We start from the raw sequence: 26702 nt of genomic DNA, 5'->3' as shown, positions 1-26702 counted from the left end.
ACGTCCAAAATCCACTACATGTGCAAAAAAAACATTTTAATTTTAGATTATGTTGAGGTGAAAGAAATATGACTCGACAACATTTTTTACTTGACTATCAAAGCACAGGTTAGCATCATAGATTACACCTAGATTCCCAGCAGCCTGCGTAATATTATTTGACAGACTGCCAAAATTTGGAATAATAACAATTATATCTGAGAGACAGGTTGGTAAGACAATTTATGATTTTGAATAATCTGGCCCAGAGGCAGCATATAAATAGGAAACGGAAGGGGACCAAAAACGGAGCCTTGAGGGACACCACAAGTTAGCTGTTAAAGAAGTAGTGTTTCCAAGGGCAAGTGAAAAGGTTCTGTTGGAGAGATATGAGTGAAACAAACTTAGAGCTGTACCTTTGATGCTGACCCAAGTCTCCAAGAGATGCAAGAAGATATTGTGATCAAAGACAGCACGTGCACCTGAAAGAACTCAACTGAGCTATCACCTCGATCCACAGTGAAGAGTAGGTCATTAGTAACTTTAATAAGTGCAGTTTCAGTACTCGACTGGTCAAAACAATCCATTAAGGAGATGACATTATTTTCTCCAAGACCTTAGGTATAAAAGACAATTTGGAGATTGGTCTGTATTACCTAAGGACAAGTGGTCCAAATTGGGTTTCTTCAGCAGAGGATGAACAATCCTACTAAGATGTAGGAGGATGAGTTCATATCGAAGACTAAGTGGAGAATGGTGAATGTGGGATCTGATATTTCCTATTTGTTTAAGAAAATGAGTGAGGAATATTTCAGACAGTACAGCATCAGCTTCAAGAGAGGAAGTGGGGGGACCATTAAAATGGAAGCAATTCCCTTAAAGAGAACTTTAGAATTATGGAAATCATTTCTAAAAAATAGGCTGACTTTTCACCCAGAACTGCTTTCTGATAACTTTACATCTGTTTTTTAAGGTTCTTATATGCCATTTAAATTGTTTGCTCTTCAGTTGCCATTAATATGTTCTACACTCATTTAAGGGTTGGGGTGTGATCATTCAGCCAGGAGAAGTTAAGTTTCCCAGTTTTAAACGGTGCAGTTTGGTCAAGGATAGATAGGCGCTGATTATTCTTAGACTCATTAAATCAGTCTAACCAAGACGTCACAGAATTTAACTGCAGATCTGGCGTTTAGAAGAGTGCGTTGGACAGCAGGGGCTATGAATGGGGAGCTGTAGTGAAACTTTAAAAAACAGCTTTACAGGGGTGAAGGGGTGGGAAGGACAGCACACATTAAATGTTAAAATCACCAAGTATAAGCACCCTGTCATAGCTAGGTGTGACAATTGACAAAGCCTCGAAAACTCAGAGATAAAATTGACTATCAGTGATCTATATATTAAGATGCAAAGTAAAATGGGAGGGCTAATAATTAAAAAACTTAAAACTTGAAATGAATTAAACAGTGTCCCCTGGTGACAGCCATGTCTCAGGGATCATAAAAAAGGTCAGAATATTACAAACAATAAAATCAATAATGATGTAGAAGTTATTACCAATGAAGCTCACATTTAAGAGACCAACATTGTAAGGCGTCAGTGCAGAGGCAAAAGAAACAGGTATAAAGTGAAAAGTACGTAAGTAGTCATTGTTTCTACCTTTGGATGTCTCTTGTGGACAGCAGACTCTGTCACTGATAATGGTATTGGCAAAGTTCCTGAGTCATGTATAGTTCCACCATTGTGCAGCCAGGACAGGAAACAGTTGGGATTCATTTTGAGGGAGTGTCAAACCAGTTAGCAGCAGTAGAGTATAGTGAAGGGCTGTGGTGTATGGTTTCACTATGTCCTGGATGTAGAATGGGCCTGAGCTGTGAAATAGTAGGCAAGTACCAGAGACTTGAATCAGTTTTGAGCAGTCACCAGTAGCCAGTGCAGGGTGTGGAGAAGCACTGTAGTGTGAGAGAACTTGGGCTGGTGTAAGACCAGCCAGGCTGCTGCATTCTGGATGTGCTGCAGAGGTCAGATGGCATGTGCAGGCACGGCAGCCAGCAGTGAGTGGCAGTAGTTGAGGTGAGGTGACAAAAGCCTGGACCAGAACCTGAGCTGCCTCCTGGGTGAGGAACAGACATGTCCTCCCGATGTTGTGAAGATTGTGCAGAATCTACAGTAACAGATTGTTGCCTGTCAGATTGTTTGTAGACCTGCATGCTTATGTGTATGAATTTAGTCCAAACAACATAGCAAGGAACTGAAATAGGAGTATAAGACACTTTCCACATCTCAGCTCTGTTTCCCAATATTCATCTACTCCAGTCTCTTGACATTCCTCCCCTTCTTTCATCGATTACTTTTTCTTTCCCCCCTCTACATCTTTCACTTCAACCTATTCATCTTCTCTACCTTCCTCATGCTCTACTCTTCCTCTCTATCCTTTATTCACCCCCATGCCACACCCACCCCCATGCTCCCTCCTCCTCCATTAGTTCATAATCAGTACAATGGTTTTAGCCTGAGTGTCCGAGGCAGATTACAGATCAGCTAAACCTTGCGTGTTCATGGTGGACTGAATTGAACTGCACATATGTCCACATCGGTCATCCAGTTCACTTCAATTCAGTTCAGTTTAGTTCAGTTGAGTTCAGTGCAGTTTAGTTAAGTTCGTGTCACTTCAATTGATTTCAATCAATTTGAATTCACTTGAATTCAGCTCAGCTTAGTATAATTTCTATCCGTTCATTTTAATTTAATTCAAGCCGTTTAACTTTAGTTCGCTTAGCATCAACTCACATACCTTCATTTAATTTCAATTAAATTTAATTTAGTCTAAATTATTTAAACTCAGTTCTATTAATTTATTAATTTTCAGTTCAATTACTTAACTGTAATATCAGAGTTAATTTAACTCAATGCCTAAAAATATTAAGAATAGCAGGGTATGTATGTATATTTTTGGTTCAAATCAATTTTATTTATACAGCCCAAAATCACAATCACATTGCCCCAGTGGGCTTTACAATCTGCATAGTGAACAACATCCTTTGTCCTTAGACCCTCGACTCGAGTGAGGAAAAACTTGTCATATTGAGGAAAAAAAAAGAAAAAAATTAACAGGGAAAAAAAAAAAGATGGATGCTGGTTCTGAATAAAAACTCTGAGCCCATGTCAGAGATGAAGAGAATATTAGAGATATTTGCTTTTGGCTTCTGAAGTTTGTTTGTGAACATATGCCACATCCAGCAAATCATCTCCAGTATTTATGTCCATGTGTTTCCTGTAATGATGTGACTATAAACGACTGTAGCAAGCCCTTTCACTCTATCTTTATCACTGTCTCTCCCCCTCTCGCTCTCTTCTCTGCTGACTGACAGTTCAGGGAGAGAGAGAGAGAAAGGAAGCCAGTGTTTTGGGGTATGGGTAGAGGGGGGGTCGGTAGTTTAGACTCTGTTTTGCCACTGTGGTGTCCTGGAGGCAAGGGAGCTGCTGGAGAGTCAGTCCGGTTCCCTCCATCCTTTACTTGGCCTCAGGTCTCATCAGTGTTGTCGTGGGGAATCTCATTTGTCACACACAAGCGCACACACACACACACACACACACACACACACACACACACACACACACACACACACACAATGCAGCTGCAGCTCAACTGAGAGCTACCACTTGCAGCGGCAGAGGTGGCAACTGTGACGGATTGGCCAGGGCTTGTGATTTGTGACGACAGGCTGGTATGACTGGCAGCTACAGTAGCAGCAGGCCAGCTACAGCTAGCAGTAGAGTCACTACACCTCTTGTTACTAACACTGGTTAGTGCTCTCTTGCAGGAATTTCTGCAACTTTGTATTATCTCAAAAATGAGATCCCTATTAGTCACTAAGAAGCTGGAAACTGTCATACTGTCATTGCATCCTGCTTAGATTACTGTAACTTGCTGTCTTCCTGTCTCACTCAATACAACCTTTCCAAACTGCTGCAGGAAGCCCGTTGCATCTCTTGATTGGTCACCTACACATTTTAGAATTGATTTTGTAAATTTTAATGATTACTTTTAAAGCACAATTTGGGTTTGCCCCTAATTACATCATTGACTCACTGACTTCCTTTGAGCCTGAATGCAGCCCCTCCTCCATCTGTTAGTACTTCCTAAGTCAAACCTAAAAACCAGGGAGCCTAGCAGTCAGGGCCACATGACTTTGGAACGAGCTGCTGGAAGAGATCCTCTGTTTTTTCTTTTAAATCTCTATTCATCCTGAATTGGTCATTCTTCCTTTTTTATGTCTTTAAGGGCATTTTTTTTTTATAGGTGTCATTTCTCTTGCTTTTATGCCTTTGCAAAACACTTTGTTACATGAATTAACAATAACTTTATTTATATAGCACTTTTCAAAAACAAGTTACAAATGAGATTCATTATCTTATGGATGAAGTTCACATTTTAGACTGAGAGATACACCAGAGGAAACCCAAGTTTTGGGTTATGGGGCACTAGAAGAAATATCAGGGAGTGACTAAATCGGGTGTACCCAAACTTTCTCCCTTGGAGGGCCAAAACTGTAGTTTAATGGTGGGCCAATGGCCAAAAGCAAACACCTCTTGTATCATTAAGAAAGAAATTGTTACTTGGAGCCCAAGTTCTTTTAATTAACCCCGCATGGTGCTCAGATTTTGAAAAATAATTAATGATTAGGGATTCTATATATTTACAGAGCATGTTTACCTAAAACATATAATACAGCACACATTTTTTAAAATGATTTTTTATCCTATTTTAGTTTGAAATATCTGGCCAAAATGAACCACATGGATGGTGAAATTTGGCCTGTGCACCCCATTTTGGGCAGCTCTGGGCTAAATACATTAGAATCCATCCACTGGGGATTGTCCCAGCAGACCATCTACAAACAAATTAAGTTTATTTAACCATCTTTAATTCATCTTCAGACCTGGACCTGATGAGGATTCAAAAACAATGAAGTTGGCATTTGTTACTTTTGTAATCTGGCTATGAATTATGATGAATTCATTTTGGATAAAATAAACTATGCATCATGTTTAGAATTGAGTATGTTCTCCACCCACCCAAGAGCCTCATTATGCTGGCTGAGTCAATATATAACTCCCTAAAAACATGGTACATCATGCAGATGGGCGTTGTTCTGAGTTCATGTTGTTTTTCAATCATTTGTGTATTTAACCTCATCCATGTATATGTAAGGTGATATCCTGCCTTGTAACATCATTTTTATGAGAAGTTTTCTGCTGGAAAACCCTTTGGAAAGGTAGGCCTTTAGGTAAATCAGTGTAAAAAAGCTCACATAATTTGTGTGTGGGCAACACTGTAATGTAATTTAGAATTTTGTTTTATGGCTTTTTACTATTGGACTTCAATTTATTGTTTTCAGGTATTGAAAGCAGTATTTCCACTTTTTAGTTGCAGTTTGGTTAGGTTTAAGCAATAAAAATACTATGTTAGGTTTTGGAAAAGATCACAGATCTGGATTAAATGAATAAATCGGCATTCACTTTTGGTTTCACACTGGACAGTAGCAGTGATGATCACCATCAAAAAAGTGCATCACTCTATGTTACACAGGACGTAAGGCGCCACCCCCGGGTGAAATACCAGGTTCTTAGGGAGTCCAACGTCAATATAGTCATATTAAGTTATGCAATTACAGCTCTCTGGATCTTTAGTTAAAGTCTTTCAAACTTTTAAACCCTCACATGTTCAACATGTCTGTCTTGAGTTGTCTCTGATGAAACCCTTTTCAAGTGGTTTCAAACAAACATTTACATTTGTATGAAAACAAAAGATGGCTTTATACTCTTTATCTTGCATGCACACACACAAGCATGCATGCACGTACACACACAGCCTCTCTATTCACTATTTTCTTATTCCGAACTCATTATTGCTGGTCATGAACACAAATCTTTTCCCTGTATACCTCTTCAAGTTAACCTTCTGATTCAGCCACTTTATTATAATGTGATTATCATAACACACATGCACATGAGAGGTCCACTACAAGTAACACAGCTGTCGCATACATACCCCCTCCCTCTTTTTCTGACTCTCTCTCTGGCCTCACTCTCTCTCCTGTGTGTGTCTTGCAAGTGTCTGTTTTCTACTTGACTGATGCATTTAATTTCAAAGGAATTACATATAGTTTCCCCCCTTTAAAATTCTCCTGAATTTCTCTTCATCAATTCCAAAACAAGTTGGAAATGTAGGGTTGTATCCTCATGGTTGAATCAGTGACAAAAAATTGTGGACAAAAGCCACTGTGATGTCATCCATTCGTTTTTTTGAAGTCGGTGCCGGCCATTGCCATCTTGGAAGTGCCCGACTCTGGCTATCTACCTGCTAATCAAAAACAGGCAAGGTGGAGCTTGGGTAGAACTGAAGCAAGACTAGTTAGTTAAACAAGGCCACCTAGCCATCAGTGTTCCCACATAAAGATGTGAATTAGTGACTGCGGTTTAATGCCCCATACAACTGGAATACCTTATACCCCTTTTATACCCCCCTTCGCTAGTGTCCTCCATTTTCATTGTAAACAAAATAACATTACTAGCTGAATTGATAGGTCAAGGGTCAATAGGGCATGCAGTAGGTCAAGCTGATAGTGAAGTTTTAGAGCGCCCTCTGCTGGATCACAAGGCAAATTACTTTGAACAGTGTGTCGCCCTTAAGACTGTAATTTTTGATTTCGAACAGTCATTACATAACGTCATTACATTCGAATAGGAACTTATCGTCCCACCTTCGGACGAATGTTCAAATTTCAAATAAAATGTGACAGCCCAATTGGCTTGTTAATGTCTTTCCATCACTCTATGTCAAGCAGCACTTGAACATCCTTGTTTGTGGCTTACTATGTGTCAGCTGCCTGATCGGTACAGCACACGCACAACTCCTCAGAGATCAGAAAGAAGCTAGATGCCTCACTCCTCAGTAACTTCTCTTATCAGCTCCGGTCTTCTAAGGTCTTCTCAGGCCTTCTGGATCTATTCTGACTAGGTATATGATCTGCTACTTTCTACTGTTCCCTGTATTTCCGGTGCGTGATGACAAATGGGACACACAAGCGGGAAAAAAAATTTAAGGTAAAGTCATCCACTGGCAATGTGAAAGGAGGTAATTTGTAAAAGTAGTATTGCGCCTTAAAAAAAACAGGGTTTGTACCAAAGTGCTTTACAGAAAACATAAAAAAAAGTCTACAACAAACGCGAAAAGCAGCAATAGAGGAAATAAGACATTTTCACGAGACATGAGTATTTAAAATACGTGAATAAATATACTGTGCACACATACAAATGTACAGTACGTGAGCACACACACACACACACAGTGGTGTAGTGCTGCCGGAGCGCACTGGTTTCCAAGTGAGGAAATAATATGGTCACAGTTTGCATAATCCAGTTGAATGTTAACATATTAAAGTGATGAATTGCTAAAACTAGTTAGTTGAATGGCATGTTTTGAGCAGAGGTTGTCATCTTCTCAGCAAAGCTGTGGCACGAGCAACTCGTTACATTATGTGACATGTATGTAACAAGCATGTAGAGTATCGTCCTGTCATTCAGTCTGTGTGTGAGGACCGAGGGGCTGCATTTCACTGACCTACACACTCAAAACTAGTAACTTAGAGTTACAGAAGCAGCAACTGCATTTAGGACCTGAGCCAACAAACTATGGACCCATATTCATTTAAAACATGACTTATCCAGGCTTTGGGCACAGAGTCAATCAGAAGTTTCTGCTCTGACATTTTCAGCAGCAAAAATATTCACAGTGGGAGAAACATGACAAAAGTTACAGTGCACAGCAGCAGCTTTGAATAAACTATCAGCCTACCTGCTGCAGTCACACTTTCTGTTGTCACCTACTCCAAAAGTGTCCTGTGCCAGGCTTTGTGTGAGGTTCACGGTGACAAACTTCACCGTGGAAGCCCGCCAGTCAAAGAAGATGAAAACAAATGAACTAATGATGATCAAACATTCCGACGGTAAGTCCTAATTATAAGAGAAAAAGCGATAATCATGAGATAAAAGGTAGAAAAGGTAAAGTCATTATGAGACCAAAAGTCAAAATTTTGAAATAGAAATTAGAAAAATGTATACACATATACACACACATATACATCTATCTATCTATATATATATGTATATTAAACATTTTTATATATATATGTATATATAAATAAAATATATATATACATACATACATACAGTGGACATTTTTCACAGAATTCTGATTTCTATTTCAAAATGTTGACGTTTGGTCTCATAATAATGACTTATCTCCTAATTTTGACTTTTTTTTTCATAATTTTGACTTTTTTTCATAATCTCTACCTTTTATCTCACGATTATGGTGTTTTCTCTCATAATTTTGACTTACCATTGGAATACTTGATCATCATTAGTAAATGTAATAAAATAGATGTTTCACCTTTAAAGTACTGGTAGTCTTTGTGAATTTTCACTCCAGTTTATAGCTAGGTAACATTAACTTGTAAGGATGAAGGTAGCAAAACATCATTTAATCTTTTGGAATAGCTACAAAGGTTAAAGGTGCACTCCAGTACTTAAACAGATAAATAGCACCACAATCCTGCACACACACACACATATACTCACACATGCACAGGCATTAATTGATTACGATAGGATGCAAATCATGTCAGGAATCAACTGCAGAGGAAGGCAAAGGAATAAAAGTGAGTCTTAGGACATTTTTTAAAGGAGTCAAGAGAGTCTGCTGTTCTTATATGTATCTTTCACCAAAAGATTGTCGGTGAGATGGTGAGGTAGTTAAGAGTCTTTGATCTGATGACCTGAGGGTAGAAGTTCTGTAATGCAGCAAGGGCTGTTTACACAAACAGAAAAATCTTGTAGGGGATTCGATACCGGGCCAGTGTTAAGATGCTAATACAGGTCTAATGTGTTCCCTTCTTTTGGATCTGCATAGGACTCTGGCTGCTGCATTCTGGACTTTAGTTGTGAGTGGTGTATGGAGCCTGGTTGATACCAAAATAAAGATAATGCAATAGTGGAATCTTGATGATATAAAGGCATGGATGACTTTTTCTAAATCTTCAGGCAGAAGGAATGTTATGATCTTAGATGCGATTCTGAGTTGAAAGAAGTTGGATTTGAATAATGTACTAATTTGTTTATCAAATTTCAGGGTATTATTGAATATTACTCCAAGGTTTTTTGCATGGCTTATGTGATTAGATAGTTGATTGAGGGACTAGGTAGTGGTGCTGGAGGAGCTGGTGGGTGAAACTATTATCTCTGTTTTGTTTTCATTTAATTGTAGTGAGATATTATTATCCATCCCTTTATATCATCTAGACATTTAGCGGTGGATAGTCGGTCCACTTTGGTCGTTGGGTTGAATCGGGAGCTACAGCTTGTTACAGCTGGGTGTCATCTGCGTAACAGTGAAATGACATTGTGGTTCTGAATCATTTTACTTAAGGGAAGCATATACAGTAGATGGAAAACAGGAGGGGACCAAGGACTGAGCCTTGAGGGACACCAAATTAGAAATACACGGGTAGAAGATGAGTTGTTACCAGAGACAGAGAAGATCCTATTTGTTACGTATGTAAGATTGGAACCAATCAAGACGCCAACCCAACGCCAAACAGTATTGCATGGTCCACTGTGTCCAAAGTTGCACTGAGATCTAACAGGACCAAAATTGAGGTGAGGCCACCATCGGCCACTACCAGATCGTTGGTTACCCTCAACAATGCAGATTTTGTGCTGTGGTTTGCCTGAAAGAAATGCAAAAATATGTTGCTATTGAGGAAAGGGACGATCTGTTGAAGGACTACTTTATCCAGTACTTTACTGAAAAAAAGTTTTGAGATAGGTCTGAAATTGTTTGGTGTTAGTTAATTAAGTTTCCATTAATAGGGGTTGAACAACGGTGTGTTTAAGTGAGTGTGGTACATTTCTGGTAAGAAAAGAAAAGAAGAGAGCTGTTAGGAATATATAGTATACTCAGACCAATTTACCCAAAAACCTCTTTCAGCACCTTAGTCGGAATTATATCAAGGCAGCTGGTTGTGGACTTCATATTAGAAATAATTTTGTCAGGCTGGGGAAGGGAAATGGGCAGAAAATTGTCAAATGCTGGTGGACTCTTAAGTGGATTTACAAAAACCCTATCAGAGGGAGAGGTTTTCTATCTGATATTAATATTGTCAATTTTGTCGAAGGAGAATTTTTTTGAAGTCTTCGCAGCTTAGTGTTAAGGGTTCCAGGCTAGGTCTAGAAGGAGCGTTTGTAATGGAGTTAATGGTGCTGACAAGGATTTTTGGGTCATGGCAGCCATTTTCAATAATACTAAAAAAAGTATATTGCTTTTGCATCCTTAACAGAGAGTTGGTATTTTGTCAAAAGATCTAGTAGGGGAGAGATCAGAGGATAAAACTGCAAAGTTGCTAATAAGAACAGGAATAATGACATCATTATCAGAGGTAGCACAACTACAATTAAAAGATGCAACAGGCAAATAGAGAATAGGTCTTACCTGGTGTGGAGACCAAAGTAAGTTTAATGTTCCTGGACAAAAGTTGTGAGCCTGTGTGGTTGCGGTGAAGGCCGAAAAGTTCAGACTGATTCAAAAATGACATGAAACTGTCCACAAAGGGGATGCCCCTTGACTTAAAACAACCATTGGGCCAGATATGTAGTAGACAGACACAACTGAATTAGTCCTCACCAAAGCAGGGATGGGGGTAGCAGGACCAAAATTACACATTGTTTACCTGTAACGAGCAAGTTGTCGATGAGAGTGATAAAATCTGGTTTGAGTTTTTCTTATTGCATTTCATAAGGATGTCTTACAATCAACTTTGCTGAGGAAGCCAGAGATGATGAGATGATTTTAATTCTAATCTCATCAATTTTATTACGAAATAAATAAATAAAAAATCATTTGCAATAAAGGGTGCACAGCTCACAGACTGTGGTTTTTGAGTAAGTTTAGCCACAGAAAGACCCCAGAAAGAGGTTGTTATCCACAAACCTGTATCCCTGCTCCCTACAGTGATGCGCCAGCCAACAGTTCATAGCTGTAAGCCTACTGTACATCTCATCATTACCCCGCTGGGGTAATGGACCACAGACAATTAATCGATGCCGACGCATCTTTCTAGCTGCCTGAAAAGTCCTGACTAGGCTATCTTTTGTGATCCCAGACTGCTTCGCATGGACATTGTTGATTTATTGATTGATTGATTTATGAATTACAATGTTGCTGTAGCTTATGGTGCTGTGTGCCTGGGTTCCCTGTTTCCCCCTGCTTGATGCCAGCACCCTAAGATTAGCCTCTATGTCGGAAGCTCCGGCCCCAGGTAAGCAACGCACATTGGCTGACGACGTTAACTTAACGTTGCGGGTAATAGAGTCTCCTATCACTAGCATGTGGAGTTTAGCCCTGTCAGCAGGGGCTGGCGAGGCATGTACGCAACTGGGCTAGCGAGGACAGAAAACTGATTAGCAGTCGGGCGGGGTGACTGCTGACCAGGGCACACAAGCTATCTGCAAGCTGTCTAACACTATCTGCAGTGCCTGTTCTAACTGAGAGAAGCTGCTCTAACTCACAGAGTAGACAGCAGAGATGATGCAGGGCCGGGAGTAGCAGTGGTAGCCGAGGACTGTGGAGGGGGGTGGTCAGGAGGGGACAGTCCAGCCTGGTCAGATCTCTGCGGAGAGCTTGGTCTTACAGTCTCCTCTGTCTCTGAACTTATTTCTACTTATTGCCCAGTTCAAGAGCATCTGGCAATGGAGACCATGGTTTGCCTCTCCTCTTGCTTCTTTTGAAGAGGACCCATTGCTGCGCTGCGTTGGGAGTGGAGAAGAGCTGGTCGATAGGAGGGTGGCATTGTATGATCCGAGATCAGGAGGTCAGATCAGTGTGGAGCCGAAGTTGGGTTGGTGCCAGATATAGCCAAAGAGTAGATGCAGAAGAGCCAGTCAAAAGTGTCTTTTCTTTTTCACATCTCTTCTCATAATGCAGCTTCTGGTCCATGAAATACATTTTCACTTCATTAAGTAGGCAAATAAGAGGAATTACAGTTTCTGCTTGGGTTTAATATCCTTACTCTAGGTTACAGTACTAAAAAAATGTACTGTAACTGTATACTGGTCTTACACGCCTACATCTTTCACTTCATGTTAAAAGTTATGCGTATTTCTTCTAAAATTCATTATTAACGTACATGTCTGCTAACTAGACTCCAGCCCAACACAAACACACCCTAACAATTACTACAAACACATGTTTTGACATATTTGATATTCGTCATACTGCAGGCAGCCTAGCTTAACTTATTTTCATATTTCTCACATAAAAATTTTACTTTAAAATGAATAAATAAGCAATAAATGAGCCTACCTAGAGACACTAAACATGGTATGTTGTTTATTTGTTATTTTGTAATCTGAGTCAGTGCTTCCACTTTTTGGTGCTGCCATGTTGTATCTGCCTCCTGGAGGGAGGTTGAAGAGATGTGACTTGACATGGACTTTGTCTTTCTCTATGATACTGAAAACTATTCTGATAAAGAAGAGCTATATTATTCATTTCATCATTTTCGTGGAAGGTGCGCACCTTTGAGTATTTTGATATTTATCTCTTTAAAGCAACTTATATGATATTTCAATTTAAAGGACATACTGTAATGGATATGAGTGTGGCAATGACAGAATGTCTCTGAAAGATTGTAGACTCAGGTTTATTGTCACTGATGAATGTTTCCCTGTGAGTTTCCATCTCATAATGTGGTCACTTTTTTAAATGCGGTTAAAAAACTCTACTGTTACTGTTACTGCAAAAGCTGTCCCCTGATAATGATGTTTTTTTTGTCATGTTGTATTTTTTATTAACTTTTGTTTGCTTTTATTTTTTATATTGAATGATTTTTATATGGTTGATACTAGATAGTGGGAAAGGAAATGGGTTGCTGATTATGAGACTAAACAGTATATGAATGCACACAGTATTTATTAGGCTCGTTCAAGATGAACTGCTCCTCGCTACAAAATGGACTAGAGCAGGCGGCAGCATCAATGGGCAGAGACAAACAGGACAGTTTTCCTGCAGTCTTCAGTCTGTCCAGGAAATCTAACTTTTAAAAAAACAATGGTATTAGTCCTGGATATCAGTTTATATGCAGTCTCCAACTGTATTAATCATGACAGGGTAGCATATTAAAATGCATTATAGGCAATCTGTGATTTCTTTCCTTTTTTTATTTTAAGAATCCTTACATCTGACATTTTTATGTTGCTAAATACTATGGAAGAATTATCCTTTCTTTATTGAGATTCAGATTTTCAGTTTGAGAGCATGATTTCATTCCTTTTCAGTGACACAGCTCCGTCTCGTGCTCAGATTTATTCTCCTCATGCTCACATTTTGTGCTCGCACTGAGATGTCTGCTGCTTTCTTTCAAAATGTGTGCTTGAACTCAAAAATCACATGCTTGTGCTCACATTTCTTCTTGCACACAAAAATTTCGCTCGCATTCAAATATGTCCTGTGCTCGCTCAGATCTAAAGTCTGCACGCTCTAATCTAATGTGCACGCACTCAGAACAAGCACGTCCTCTCAGGTTGAGGTATCTGCTCAGACTCAAGGCTGTCCCTCCTTGCACTTAAAATATTGTGTTTCACCAGCCAATAGTGAGACAGCTAGAGTGTGGACCAATCAAATGACGGATGCCGCCTTGGGTGCATTCCTTCGCCGTTTTTTTGAGCGCTCCATAGGGGCGCTCTTGAAAATAGGATAATTCTTCCATAAATACTGCAATAATTAAATCAGTCTAATATTAAAAACTTGATATATAATCTCTCCAATTCAAATATGAAATGTTTTTTTAAAACATCATACTGTCTCCCATCATACCCTGGGTCTTGTAGTTGGAGAAGGTGTAGGTGGAGAGCAACTGCCGCAAATGTATTTCCTTCTGAGTCAGCTGATGGCTGAACAGTTCTCTCTGTGATTGGTGCAGGTGAGTCAGTACACCTTCGCCATGTGCAGCTACAGAGAGAAGAAAGCCGAGCCTGTGGAGCTTCTCCAACTGGATGGCTACACTGTAGACTACACCGACCCCCAGCCAGGTAATAGCAGCCGTAACATACAGCTGTGCAGTGCATGACAACAAGCAATGCTGAGGTCAGAAAAGCATTACAGTTTGAAGTGCAAATCTGTTATTAAAGCTCCTGCACACCCACCGTTTAACTACACAGGTATTTTCACTGACTTTGGCTAGGGCCGGTCAACTGGACATTTCTGAAGGTTTTCTGTCTATTTGTGTAATTTCTGTGCTTTCTATTGTCCTGTTTGTGATCCTGTTGAGCAACAAATTCAGAACTTCTTCTACTGTCCATCCTTCAGGTCTAGATGGTGGTCGGACATTCTTCAACGCTGTGAAAGAGGGTGACACTGTGATCTTTGCCAGTGATGATGAGCAGGACCGGATCCTATGGGTGCAGGCTATGTACCGAGCCACTGGCCAGTCACACAAGCCAGTTCCTCCCACCCAGGTCCAGAAGCTCAACTCAAGAGGAGGCACAGCACCCCAGCTCGATGCACCTATATCTCAGTTCTGTAAGTTTTCAAATGTCAGAAACCTGTCTCTTCTCACACCACACAAATGTTGATGATATGACATTTTAGCTGATCTAATCACACTTTTAGGAAAAACATTTCACCCTTCAATCAATGTGTGTTAGAATTAGGTTATGGCATGCCATTTAATAAAGTATTATATATGTGAAATTTGACTCTATGGAATGAAAGTCTAAATATATTAATACAAATCTGCGAATATTGAATGAAACCTAAAATGGCATCAGCTGAAATATCTGAATACTTTGTTCATATTAAAATCTGTCTGATAAGTAGGAACTGGCAGTGAGATTCACTGCAATTTGTCATCCACAATGAAATAGTGAATTAATTTCCTAATTGGTAGAACAGTATTACAGGTTACCAGTATTATTTAGGCCCATAATTGCATTCACCAGGGTGTTCATTATCTCTTCATCACTTGGGATTGCTGCTACCAGATTTTGTCCCTGTCATGCTTATAATAACACACTTCTTGCAGCAAGTGCCACACTGAACAAAAGGCTATAATAAATCAGAAAGATTTACAAGATGGTGCAAGTTCAAATTTGACATTGATTGATACTAGATAGTGGAAAAGGAATGGGTTGTTGGTTACAGCTGACTTACAAGTATATGAATACACACAGTATTTAAGAGGCTCGTACAACTGACAAGAGCAGGCGGCAACAGCAATGGGCAGAGTCAAAAAGCTGCAGTCAAGTCAGACAGTTTTCCTGCAGCCTTCAGTCTGTCCATGAAGTCACAGAAACACTGACATCTGATTCCAATCTAAAAACCAATGGTATAAGTCCCGTATAAGAGTTTCTGTTCATGGTTTAGCCATCATTATACATGAATTGTCAGGTAAATCTGCATAATATTAGTTTGCTGCCATATATACATATATATAAAAATCAAAACTCATCGAATCATCAAAACTGTTGGGGCTTCACATCTACACAGATGCTTTATTAAGAATCCTCATATTCAACATTTTTATGTTGCTGAATACTGCTAGTAGTTATATTAGTTTGTAATAGTTTTCATTCCATATATTCAAGTTGCATTCATTGTTCATGTTTAAGTTTTATTCATTCTCTCTCTATATTTAATAATAATAATAATAATAATAATAATAATAATAATGATAAACTTTATTTCTATAGCACCTTTCAAAATCAAATTACAAGGTGCTTCACAGAATATAATATCATACAGTACCAGAAAGACAAATTAGCAAATAAAATGAAATAATACAAAAATACAATACCAGTGCAAAGAGCAGTAAACAAGAAATATAAAATGCAGAGATAAGACAAAATATAAAGAAGCAAGATTAAGACTTTGAAAACACATTATACAAATGCTTGTCTGTACAGGTGTGTTTTTAAAAGCTTTTTAAATTGTGGCACTGACTCAGCTGCTCTGATATTTAGTGGGAGTTTGTTCAGAATCAGAAAGTCCCACAAATGGGGAAATTTGTGCGTCACAGCCGCCAAAGGGCAGTTCAATATAACAATAAACAAACATAATAGTAAAAAAATAAACAATATAATCAAGAATTAAGAAGAAGAGCTAGAGCAGAAATAGAAATAGAAGTGTATATACATGTATGTATATATATGTACAAATATAAAAAGTGTGGGTATAGTTATTAATAAATAATAAGTGTTGGAGAGAGAACCATAAAAGCACGATCCCCCTTGAAGTTGAGATGTTGATCAAAACAACGCCCGGGTTTCTGGCGGACTGTTTTGTGTTGTCATTAGTGGTCCAAGGTGAGGGGTGACAGTATTAGAAATATGATTTGGATCAATACTTCAGTCTTGCCTGTGTTTAGCTGTAGGAAGTTGGAGGGTATCCAGTCCTTAATGGCAGCAAGGCAGCAGTGCAAAGAGTCCAGCTTATTGTGGTTTTCAGGGTTGAAAGAAACATATATCTGCAAATCATCAGCATAGCAATGGTATGACGCAGAAGTAAAATGGTGAATAACATGGCCAAGGGGTAACAAATACAAACTAAACAAAATCGGACCAAGGACTGAGCCCTGTTGGACCCAACCCAACATCAGAGCAGTTGAGGAAGTACAGTTGTCCATAGTGACCCTGAATACTCTGTCTGATAAGTAGGATAAAACCCGGTTAAGAGCAGTCCCACCTAAGCCTATCCAGTTTCTGAGTGTGTCTAGTAGGATTGCATGATTGACTGTATCAAAAGCTGCGCTCAAATCCAGCAAAATAAGGACAGTGGTCTTTCCAGAGTAAGGATGCGCCGGTACTGTGGTTCTTTCTAAAAGCAGGTGGAATTTGTCAAATAAATTGTTCCCTACCATTATTTCTAAGAGTTGCTTAGCAACCACTTTTTCAACGATTTTTGAGAGTAAAGGCAGATTAGAAATGGGACTGTAGTTATGGGGGAGTGTTGGGTTTGCAGGGTTTGCAGTTGTTGATATTAATACTAGATACAATGTCATCCAAGTCCTTCGGGGTTATGGGTTTGAACTTATCCAACAGTGTGGTGGAGGGTGGGAGCTCAGCTGATGGTAAAGGTGAATCCGCAGGAGTGATAGAGGATTTAATACTTTCTATTTTTATAATAAAATAATTTAAAAACCTCTCACAGTCTGCTGCAGAGGTAGTAGAAACAGCAGTTTTGTGTTTTTCCATCTACGTTCAGCTCTTCTACATTCTCTTTTTAGTTTTTTAACATTTTCATTTATCTAGGGTCTTGGGTTGGAGGTGTGGCATGGCCTAGCTTTTATGGTTGCTATTTGCTCCAAGGTTTTTAAGCACATAGTATTGAACTGCTCAAACATTAAATTCACATCGTTGCACTGCGCAATGCAACAGGGAAAGCAGCAGCAAAGACTGCAGCTGTGTTGCTATTTAAAACACGTGTAAACGGTTTGTTTGGGACATGGAGTGGCATAGATACAGTTGATTTTAATGTCAAATATCCAAGTTTCAGTCCATATACTAACTACATGAACAAAAATCAGTTTAGGCCTTACTTTTATCAATCACAGCTTCTTTTGCTTGATGTCATACTTCCTGCAACATTTTTGACATTTAAACCAATGATGTCCTTGCTTTGTCTTCTTCCTGTTCATATACTGTACATGTTTTTGACTGTTACTGTTATTCTTTCTCAGTGTGCTGCTTCGCTCTTTGTTGTAGAACTGCTGTAGTGTTAAAGTGTTGGTGGCTTTGCTGTGTGTCTTTATGTTTCTCTGTTTCTTCCTTCCTTTTCTTCTGTCTTCCTTCTTCTTCTTCTAAACCCTGACCCTGCTATCTTAGCTGGATTAAAGGGTAAGTGCTTTCCTCCCCTTTCTTTCTCTTTCCTCCTTTTGTTGTCCATCACTCTTCCTCTTTTAATACATTTCTGTTTTGTATTCCTGTTGGAGGACAGAAATAGGAGACATACTAACTTCCCTTGTAATTCAACATGCATGCAGAGATGATTTGCTTTGGCTGTGCTTCTGTCTGCATATTTGCCATTTGCACAACAGGGATTGACTAGATTCATTTGTCATGGATCAGCCTGCTAAAGTACTGCATTCTAGGACAGGGTTAAGTTTCATAGATGTGTTTGTTTTTTTCAAGAGGACATGTTTGTGATTGCTTCTGAGCTATAGCATGTTCACTTGTAGTATAATTTGTGATGGTTGTTATACCCCTGCAATTAGACTGGACCATTTGACTTGACCATAGCTGGACTGTTTTGAAAATGTATGTTTAATTTTTTTGAATTGATTCTTCTACAAATTACTATTATTAGTTTTTTTTTTTTTTAGCAATGTCAACTGAAAAGAGTTTAAAAGTTTGCATAAATAGATGGAAGTTACTGCAGGTCATCTGGCTAAGGTCCTCTGCCTCACAAATCAATCTTGAAAATAATATCTCATGGCGTTATAGTAAGATTTATACATTTTTTTGCTTGGAATGGAAAAAAAGTCTGTGCATTTTTAAACTACACTGAAGAGCTTGTTCAGATCAAGAACGTGCACAGCGATTGTCCACAGTTGGGCTTGCTCTTTGGATGTTGCAACAATGTATGATTTAATGTAAGGGTGCACCAATCAGGATTTTTGAAGCTCATCACTGGAATGCTGGAATCAGTACTGGCCGATACAGATCACCGATCAAAAGGACATCTCTCGTCTCGGTTGTCTCAGTCTTTGTACTGAGATCATTGTGCCCTGAAGCCATTCCTCTGCCACCTGCTCACTGCTCGTATCTGGCTACTTTAATCTCTGACAGGAGTTTGATAAAATGATATAAAGCATCTGGAACTCCAAACTGCACTCAGCTAGTTAAATTAATTTGTTTAATGTACACTTGTATTGAACTGCTTTAAATCAAATTAATTATTAATTGATTGATTACTTAATCCAATTGACTGATGATAGCACCCTTAGTATAATGAACCTGGTTGCTCTACATGATTGTATTTATCTGTACATCAGTCAGGATTGTACTGCTGTGCCAAGTTGTTTCTGTATTTCTGGGAAAAGAAGGCAGTATTCAAGAAAGAAAGAAATCAAGCTTAAATTAATGTGTTGGTCGAAATAAGTTTGAATGCAAACCATGTAGTCTAATTAACACTCTGAGTGACAAGCTAACATTACTGTAAGGCAGACTTCTACAAGTAAACATACAGCCTTACCTTTATCCATCATGTTTCTATGTTGTTGAGTCTAAAATACTTTGAAACATTTTGTGATAGAAAAGAGAACAGTAGCTTTACTCATAGGAGAACAGGTTTTGCAGTGGGTCAGATGGACAGTATGATTTTGGGGGCAGCCCCCACTTGAATAAGGCACAACCTGTTGTGCTTACACATTTACACACTCAGGCCAGAGACATGGTCCATTCAAGCATGCAGACACCGACGCAGTGGACCATGTTTCTGGCCTTAACTCACATTAGCTACTACAAACAAGCAAACATACACACATGACTCAACACATTTAGTTACCTCTTAGTAGGGATTCAGACAGACAACAGTGCTAAGTTAACACAGTGGTTGAGTTGTTGGTGGGGCTTTGTTCTTTTTTTCTTTAATGCGTCATTATGAAGAAAAATGAAAAAAAAATGAGAAAAACGATATAATGGCTACAGAATGACACTGCTTTTTCATTGGTTCCCAGAAAGCCTTGTTGTCACGATGTAATTCTGTAAGTTGTCTGTTTCTATTTCAAAGTACAGATGAGACACAATGCAGGAATTTCAGTTGATGTAACAGATTAATGTGGTTAAAAGCTTTTTAGATGCAAAAACACTGCACAGTGGCTTTTACTGACAGACAGGATTTCAAATCTCTGGAAAGTTATTACCACAACTATTTTATCAAAGTAAATAGCAGAATAAGAGCGTGGTTACAAAATCATAACTCAAATCGAATCAGTTTAATTTACATAGCCCACAATCACATTGCCTCAGTAGGCTTTAAAATCTGTACAGTGAATGACATCCTCTGTCCTTAGACCCTCGATTTGAGTAAAAAAGCAAGAGAGAAAAGAGCCGCAGAGGAAGGATCCCTCTCCCAGGACAGACAGACATGCAGTGGATGTCACCTGTACAGAATAGAACAACAAAATAACAGAGTATACAGATTAGATTTCATCTGATACAATTTATATAATATATGTAAAGTGTGTGGATCCAGGAGGACGACTGAGCAGACCAAGTCATCGCCAAGTGGTGCCCAAGCCACATGACCTCCTCTCCACCATGGTGACATGGAAGAGGGCAGGCCACACAGGATAATTAACAAGAAAATACCAGAATTTTTAAAGACTTAGATTTTACAAAGTACAGATATGAGGAGCTTGTGAAACAGAAGAGAGCAATGATCCATTGGGGCCGAAAGGTATAACAATCCAGATCTGGAGGACAGACAGACAGACAGACAGACAGAGAGAGAGAGAGAGAGAGAGAGAGAGAGAGAGAGAAGCTTGTCCATCGCTGTTTAAGACGCTCAGCAGGTGCAGGGTTTTTGAGTTTGTTTAAAGTGTAGAATGTAGAATGCCGTGATGTGTTTGTTAGCTTGTTAGCGGTTGTCAGCTGCTCTCGTTTGCACTGCTGACTGCTGCTCCACTCTGTTAACATTACATTGTAACCTCTCATGACAGCATAAGAAGTCATCACAAACATGTGGCCTGCTTAATGTTCATCTTGCAAAGGCTATTAAGTCATTAAGGGCACACTCACACTTGGCCCAGCTGCTCTGTACCGTGCCAAAGCACGATTGTCTATCCTCCCCTGTTGGCCTGCACTCACATTGCTCTGGCCAACCGGGCCTGAGCACGGTTACCTCTTGTACATATGTCATCATGTTGTAGCGCGGTTGCATCACAATGGAAAACATCACAGAAAACAGGACAGTAACTTTACTGACTTTTTTGTGGCTTATTTTGTGGTTTTGGTCATAGACAGCCCTCTCACATTCCTGGATTTATTGATTATTCAAGGCGACGTAATACACATGATTATACTTCATGTCCACGTTGTGTACTTGTGCTAGTGCATGAGAAACCATACCGTGCCAAAGCACACCTCTTCCAACCGTGCCAGGGCTAAGGAAGTGTACCATGCTTGAGCACAGTACGGAGCGCTCACACTAGTCAAACAAACTGGACTGGTCAAACGTGCTTGGGCACGGTACGGTTTGCCTAGTGTGAATGTGTCCATAATAAAATAAATACTTGCAACACTTGTTCGAAGATGAACTTCAAGATACCTCTAGTGTCAGCATGCTGTGAATTGTCCGGGTGTTGCACTTCCCTAGCAGTTTAGTTCCACCTTTTTCGTTCAGTCAACATCCTGCTGCTAATTAACATTTAGAAAATCGATTTTTGACATTTGTGACTTGATTCTGAATTGTGGGAGATAAGAATTGCGATTCTCATGTGAACTGAATTTTTTACCCACCCCTAACAACATTGATCATCTCATTACAATGCAATGTTCTGCTGGGAAACCATGGGTCCTGGCATTCATGTGGTTGCCACTTGACACACACTACCCATTCAAACACTGTTGTGGACGTTGTGTAAGTACACCTCCTCATTTCAATGGCAATCCCTGATGGCAGTGGATCCACCAGCAGCCAAAGGCATTGACCAGGCCAAGATCCCAATCCAATCAAGCATCTGTGGGATGTGCTAGAACTAGTCCAATCCATGGAATCCCAACCAACATACAGGACCCAAAGGATCCACTGCCAAAGTCCCAGTGCCAGACATCTCAGGACACCCCCAGAGGTCTTATGACCATACCTTGATGGGTCAGAGCTCTTTTAGCTGCACAAGGGGAACCTGTACAAGTAGGTTGTTTTAATGATGTGGCTGATCGGTTGATGGTTTAATGAGGCCGATAGGTATAAAGTGGAAAGCCTGTTTAAAATTTTGTAAGTCAGCAGCACCTTAAAGTCTGATCTGACATGGATTGGAAGCCAATAAAGTGAGGCTAGGATTGGTGTAATATGATCACTTTTTCTTGGGGTCCCCAGTTACCTTACAGTAATCCAGTCTAGATTAAACAAAGGCATGAATTAGGATCTCTTCATCAGCTATGGACAGGAAACACCTAACTTTAGCTATGTTGGTAAAATGCAATCTTGGTAATTTCTTTAATATGCCGATTGAAAGAATTAAAAACAATACCAAGATTCTTGACAGTTGCACTTTGAGAAATAACAAAGTTGTCAAGAGTTACTGTCACCTGATCAAAATGGTGCCTCTGTCGAGCGCCAACAATGACCCACATCTCGGTTTTATCAAATTTTAGGAGAAGGAAATTGTCAATCTACCAGTATGCATGCAAGATGATTGGCCACTCCAGTGCCTCCCCTTCACCCCTCACTCTCTAAAGACTTTGATATTTCACCAGTGCAATAAACCCCCACCCTTGAACTGAAGTGCAATAACCCCTCCACTACCACCCCTCACACACCTTATTTAAATCATCACCTGTGTAAATACCTGTGTAAATATCCACCGGAACCGTGTTATTTATCTTGTTGTATATATTTTAATACTATTTTTATCTATTTCGTTCTTGGGAAAACAATGACAATAAAAAAAATTCTATTGTATACCTTACCATATAGTGTTGTGTTACAGGAAAAGTTAAGCCTTGTTCAACGTTTTTTGCCGGTGTTGTTGTGCTGGAGCTGTGTTGACACCCCCTCTGCCCCGATAGACTGGCTCTATTTAAATGAATGAGCAGGCTGCTCTTTTAAAGCTCATGTCAGTCTGAATGCAGGCTTATGTATGTAAACATATCAATATTTCATATTAGGTGGACATCAACCTATGACAAATACATATTATCTCATGAAGGTTACCAACCAAAGTAAGTTCCAATGGATACTATGTGTAAAACACAATGACAGAAAGAGAAATCAGGGCAGACTAACATACTCGATAAATGAAAAACTGCTTCCTGCGTACGTTTGTGTAAGTGAATTTATTGAGTGAGCTGTTTTTGACACAACCACTGGAATCCCACTGAGTCCCAGCAGCTGGTAATTACCAAGTTAAAAGTGCCAGGTCATGAATAATACAGTGAGGTTGCTGCACAATTAAATCAGGCAGCAATCAGTCAATGTTACCAAATAACTACTTGTCAGTTCACACCTGGATCAGCGCAATGAATAATATAACATCATGTTAGCCACACCACCCACACCCCAACCAAAATCAAAATAGACTACATCAAAACACTTTAACAACAAAGACAGTTGAGAGATTAGTTTTTTCAGCTGCTGAGAGGGGAAATTGAACTTGAACTCTTGTTATGCTGACTGACGGTTTAATTTGTTTTGACATATGTTATTCACCTGAATAGAAAATATTAGGATTATTGTGTAGATGTGGTGAAATCTGAGAGGCTGTTTGTTCTGTCCAGTATCGTTTTCAGATTCTTTATATCTCTGCTTCTGTTGTTCTTTTTATTAGAAAATATGCACTGATGTTGATGCTAATTCTAACAAGGGAAGGATATCCTTGTTCTCTCTTTTTAAAGACTGGGACATTTTGGAGACCTAAAACCACAACCCTTCTACAAATTACATTCACATACAATTAAATACAGTTGATTGAACTTACTGTATCTGCAATATACTGCTAACATAATTTATTAGATTTCCCTCAGACATGCTTGTTACATGCGGGCTCAGAAGGTCGCAACAAAAAGGGAGACCACACAAAGGCAAACATTTTAAATAATATTTTATTATATCAAATTGAACCAAATTAAACCAAATCTAAAGCAAATTCAAATGAACACAACCAAACTAAAACCCTGTTGGTTGGGAGTACGGGAGACAGAGAGAAAGAGGGAAATCTCCAGCCCCCTTTTAGCAGTTGCAGCAATCAGAGGAAGTTACTTCAGGTGTTGCTCAATTACCTGACACTCCTGCCACTCTTCCTTAATACAGAACAGGGAAAAACACAACTCGGTTGCGTGTCCCACAAAATCTTCCTTGCTTTTGTTGTCCAGCAGACAACCAGGGCTACAAAATTCTCCGTAAGTGTAACTGACGCAGTATTATTTCCTAACTGTATGTTTACCGCCTGGATGTCCAAGCCATGCAACCAACAAAACCAACCAATTAGAGGTAGAATAGGGTGGGTGTTATGACAACTCAAGTAGGACCCACAATAACAAATGTCTGTCTTCTTGACCAGTATGATTGCGCCCTCCACAGTTCAAACAGAACAATACAATGACAAAGAGAGATGGTAGAATGCGTTTATACTGTATACTGTTTTTGTTTTAGGGCTTTTTGCCCTGGCAGAATAAATGCCATACATTCAGTTAATGGTAATAAAGTTCAGTAGTGACAAAACATAACCAATTGTAGAAATACAATGACACATATCACATATCACAAGAAATGACTCTTTTTGACTCTTTTTGACCATTTTTAGTGTTATTAAACTACTATGTTACGAGCCGGCTCATCAAAAAGAATGCAATCACAACCAAACTAAAACCCTGCTCCCGGATGGGTCCTGATGTGTTACTACCCAGCTCAGGAGAACACAACAAGAAGGGAGAGCACACAATGGCAAAAAATAATATTTAATGAAATTAAATTGAACCAAATTAGACCAAATCTAAAGCAAATAGCAAATCAAAATGAATCCAAACAACCAAAAGCGGTATCACAACAAATTGACCACAGGTAAAATTCTAATAGTTTTGATAATATATCTGAACATGACATAGTGGTAAAACTTTCAGATATGCTTATTATAAAAGAGTGGACCATTGACTGTGACAGAGGTCTGTGGGAACTGACCTTTCTATTATTTGAACTCTTCATACTCCTTCAGCTATGGAGGACCACAGGTGTCAGGGAAATAGTAATAAAGCATTTAAGTAATTGTGCAATAAATATAGGCATTAATAAATTAGTTTGAAAATTAATTTATTCATCTGTCAATAGACTAAATAACAACATAATTCATTATTTTTTTATTTTAATGGGCAATAAGAAGAGGAATTATAAATAGAATTTACAAATGAAATATCAATCCATCAATAAATAGTTCAAATTAAAAGGAGATTTACAAAAAGAAATTAACAGTCAAAATACATCATTGAAACATGCATTAATGAGTTAATAAATAAATAATGTAATTTCAAAATCTATTTGAAAATGCAGTTTAAAAAGACAAATAAATAACTGGATTCAAATCAAATCACATCAAATCAAATTTTATTTGTATAGCCCAAATTCACAAATCACAGTTTGCCTCAGAGGGCTTTACAATCTGTACAGAGACGACACCCTCTGTCCTTCGACCCTCGATTCGAGTGAGGAAAAACTTGCCCCAAAAAAAGGCCCTTTTAACAGGGAAAAAAAATGCGGAAGAAACCTCAGGGAGAGCCACAGAGGAGGGATCCCTCTCCCAGGACGGACAGACGTGCAATAGATGTTGCATGTACAGAGCAGATCAACGAGATCACAATGTATTCAATTATAAGCGATGGTTGACAGGAGTGAAAGTACATAAAGATGTATTACAGCAATAATAATGAAATGCACATGGAAATGTGATTACTAGTGATAACAGTAGTAGTGATTAATGGTACGGATAGTAGTATTCACAAATTGATCTATCTGCATTTCCATTTACCTGCAGCTTTTTCTTTCCTATTAGCTATTCGATTTGCTAAGTCATGTAGCCTCTCCATTTAGCCTTTCTGTGACACTTTGGTCCTTGAGCTGGTAAAACAAGGTAAAACAATGCAAATTAGCTGATGTAACAAGCTCTCTGATTGGTTATTGTCATCTGCAGATGTATGACATGCCTGAAGCGAGCGCACTAGAGACTTCCACTGACCGAGCTGGCTAACTTCTGGTTAAGCTTTGGCTGAAATAATTTAATCATGCCGCTCTTCTAGACTTTCCAAATGTTATTGGACTGAATGGCTCCAGTAATGTCGTTTTGCCGGGGTTCTGATGCTCAAAAAAATGTATCCACCGTTTTACAGACCCTTCTTTCACAATGTTGGCTTATGGGAACAAGTCTTTTAGGGGCGCAGTGCATCACATGACGATGTAATTACACAGTCCGAAAACGGTGGATTAATTTTTTTGAGCGTCACAACCCTCGCGAAATGACTCGTTATACTGTTAATGCTTTATTACTATTTCCATGACACTTGTGGTCCTCCATCTTTAGCTGCTACTTCATACAACATTGAACCAGCAATGCAATTTAGCAATTAGCTTCCAACCATTCGTCAAGCAATGTTGTTCAGCTATACATTAGGCAATACAGTCCAGCCTCCAGCTTTCCAAAGCAGCTCAGTGTCAACTTTTCTGCAACCAGAGCTCCCACGGCAAAACATCAAAGCTGAGCTAGGAGAAACTCAAAACTTACACACTACAGTTGAACCTCAGTTGTTCCCAGCAGCTTAGCATTATCTTTTCAAGAGCCAGCAATCCCAGCACAATATCTTCAGAGATTGCATTTTCTAGCTATAATAACTACTCACTGATGATGAGTTCAATACAGGATTGAATTTGAGGATATCAAAGCTGAGCTAGGAGAAAAGCTCAA

The 26702-nt window shown here is 39.1% G+C and overlaps 1 protein-coding gene across 3 annotated transcripts in view; it reads left to right on the top strand.

The window, feature by feature from the left end:
- cadpsa (Ca2+-dependent activator protein for secretion a) overlaps positions 1-26702 on the top strand; it is a 216688-nt gene that overhangs the window by 103949 nt on the left and 86037 nt on the right. For all 3 annotated transcript variants that reach the window (XM_084349251.1, XM_084349252.1, XM_084349250.1), the window contains exons 10-11: positions 14019-14127; positions 14405-14617. In XM_084349251.1, coding sequence (XP_084205377.1) covers positions 14019-14127; positions 14405-14617 — 322 coding nt within the window. The remainder of the gene's footprint in view (positions 1-14018; positions 14128-14404; positions 14618-26702) is intronic.

Source organism: Pagrus pagrus, assembly GCF_965226575.1.
Source record: "Pagrus pagrus genome assembly, chromosome: 3".
Classification (NCBI taxonomy): Eukaryota; Metazoa; Chordata; class Actinopteri; order Spariformes; family Sparidae; genus Pagrus; species Pagrus pagrus.
This window is presented reverse-complemented; position numbering and strand designations above follow the sequence as displayed.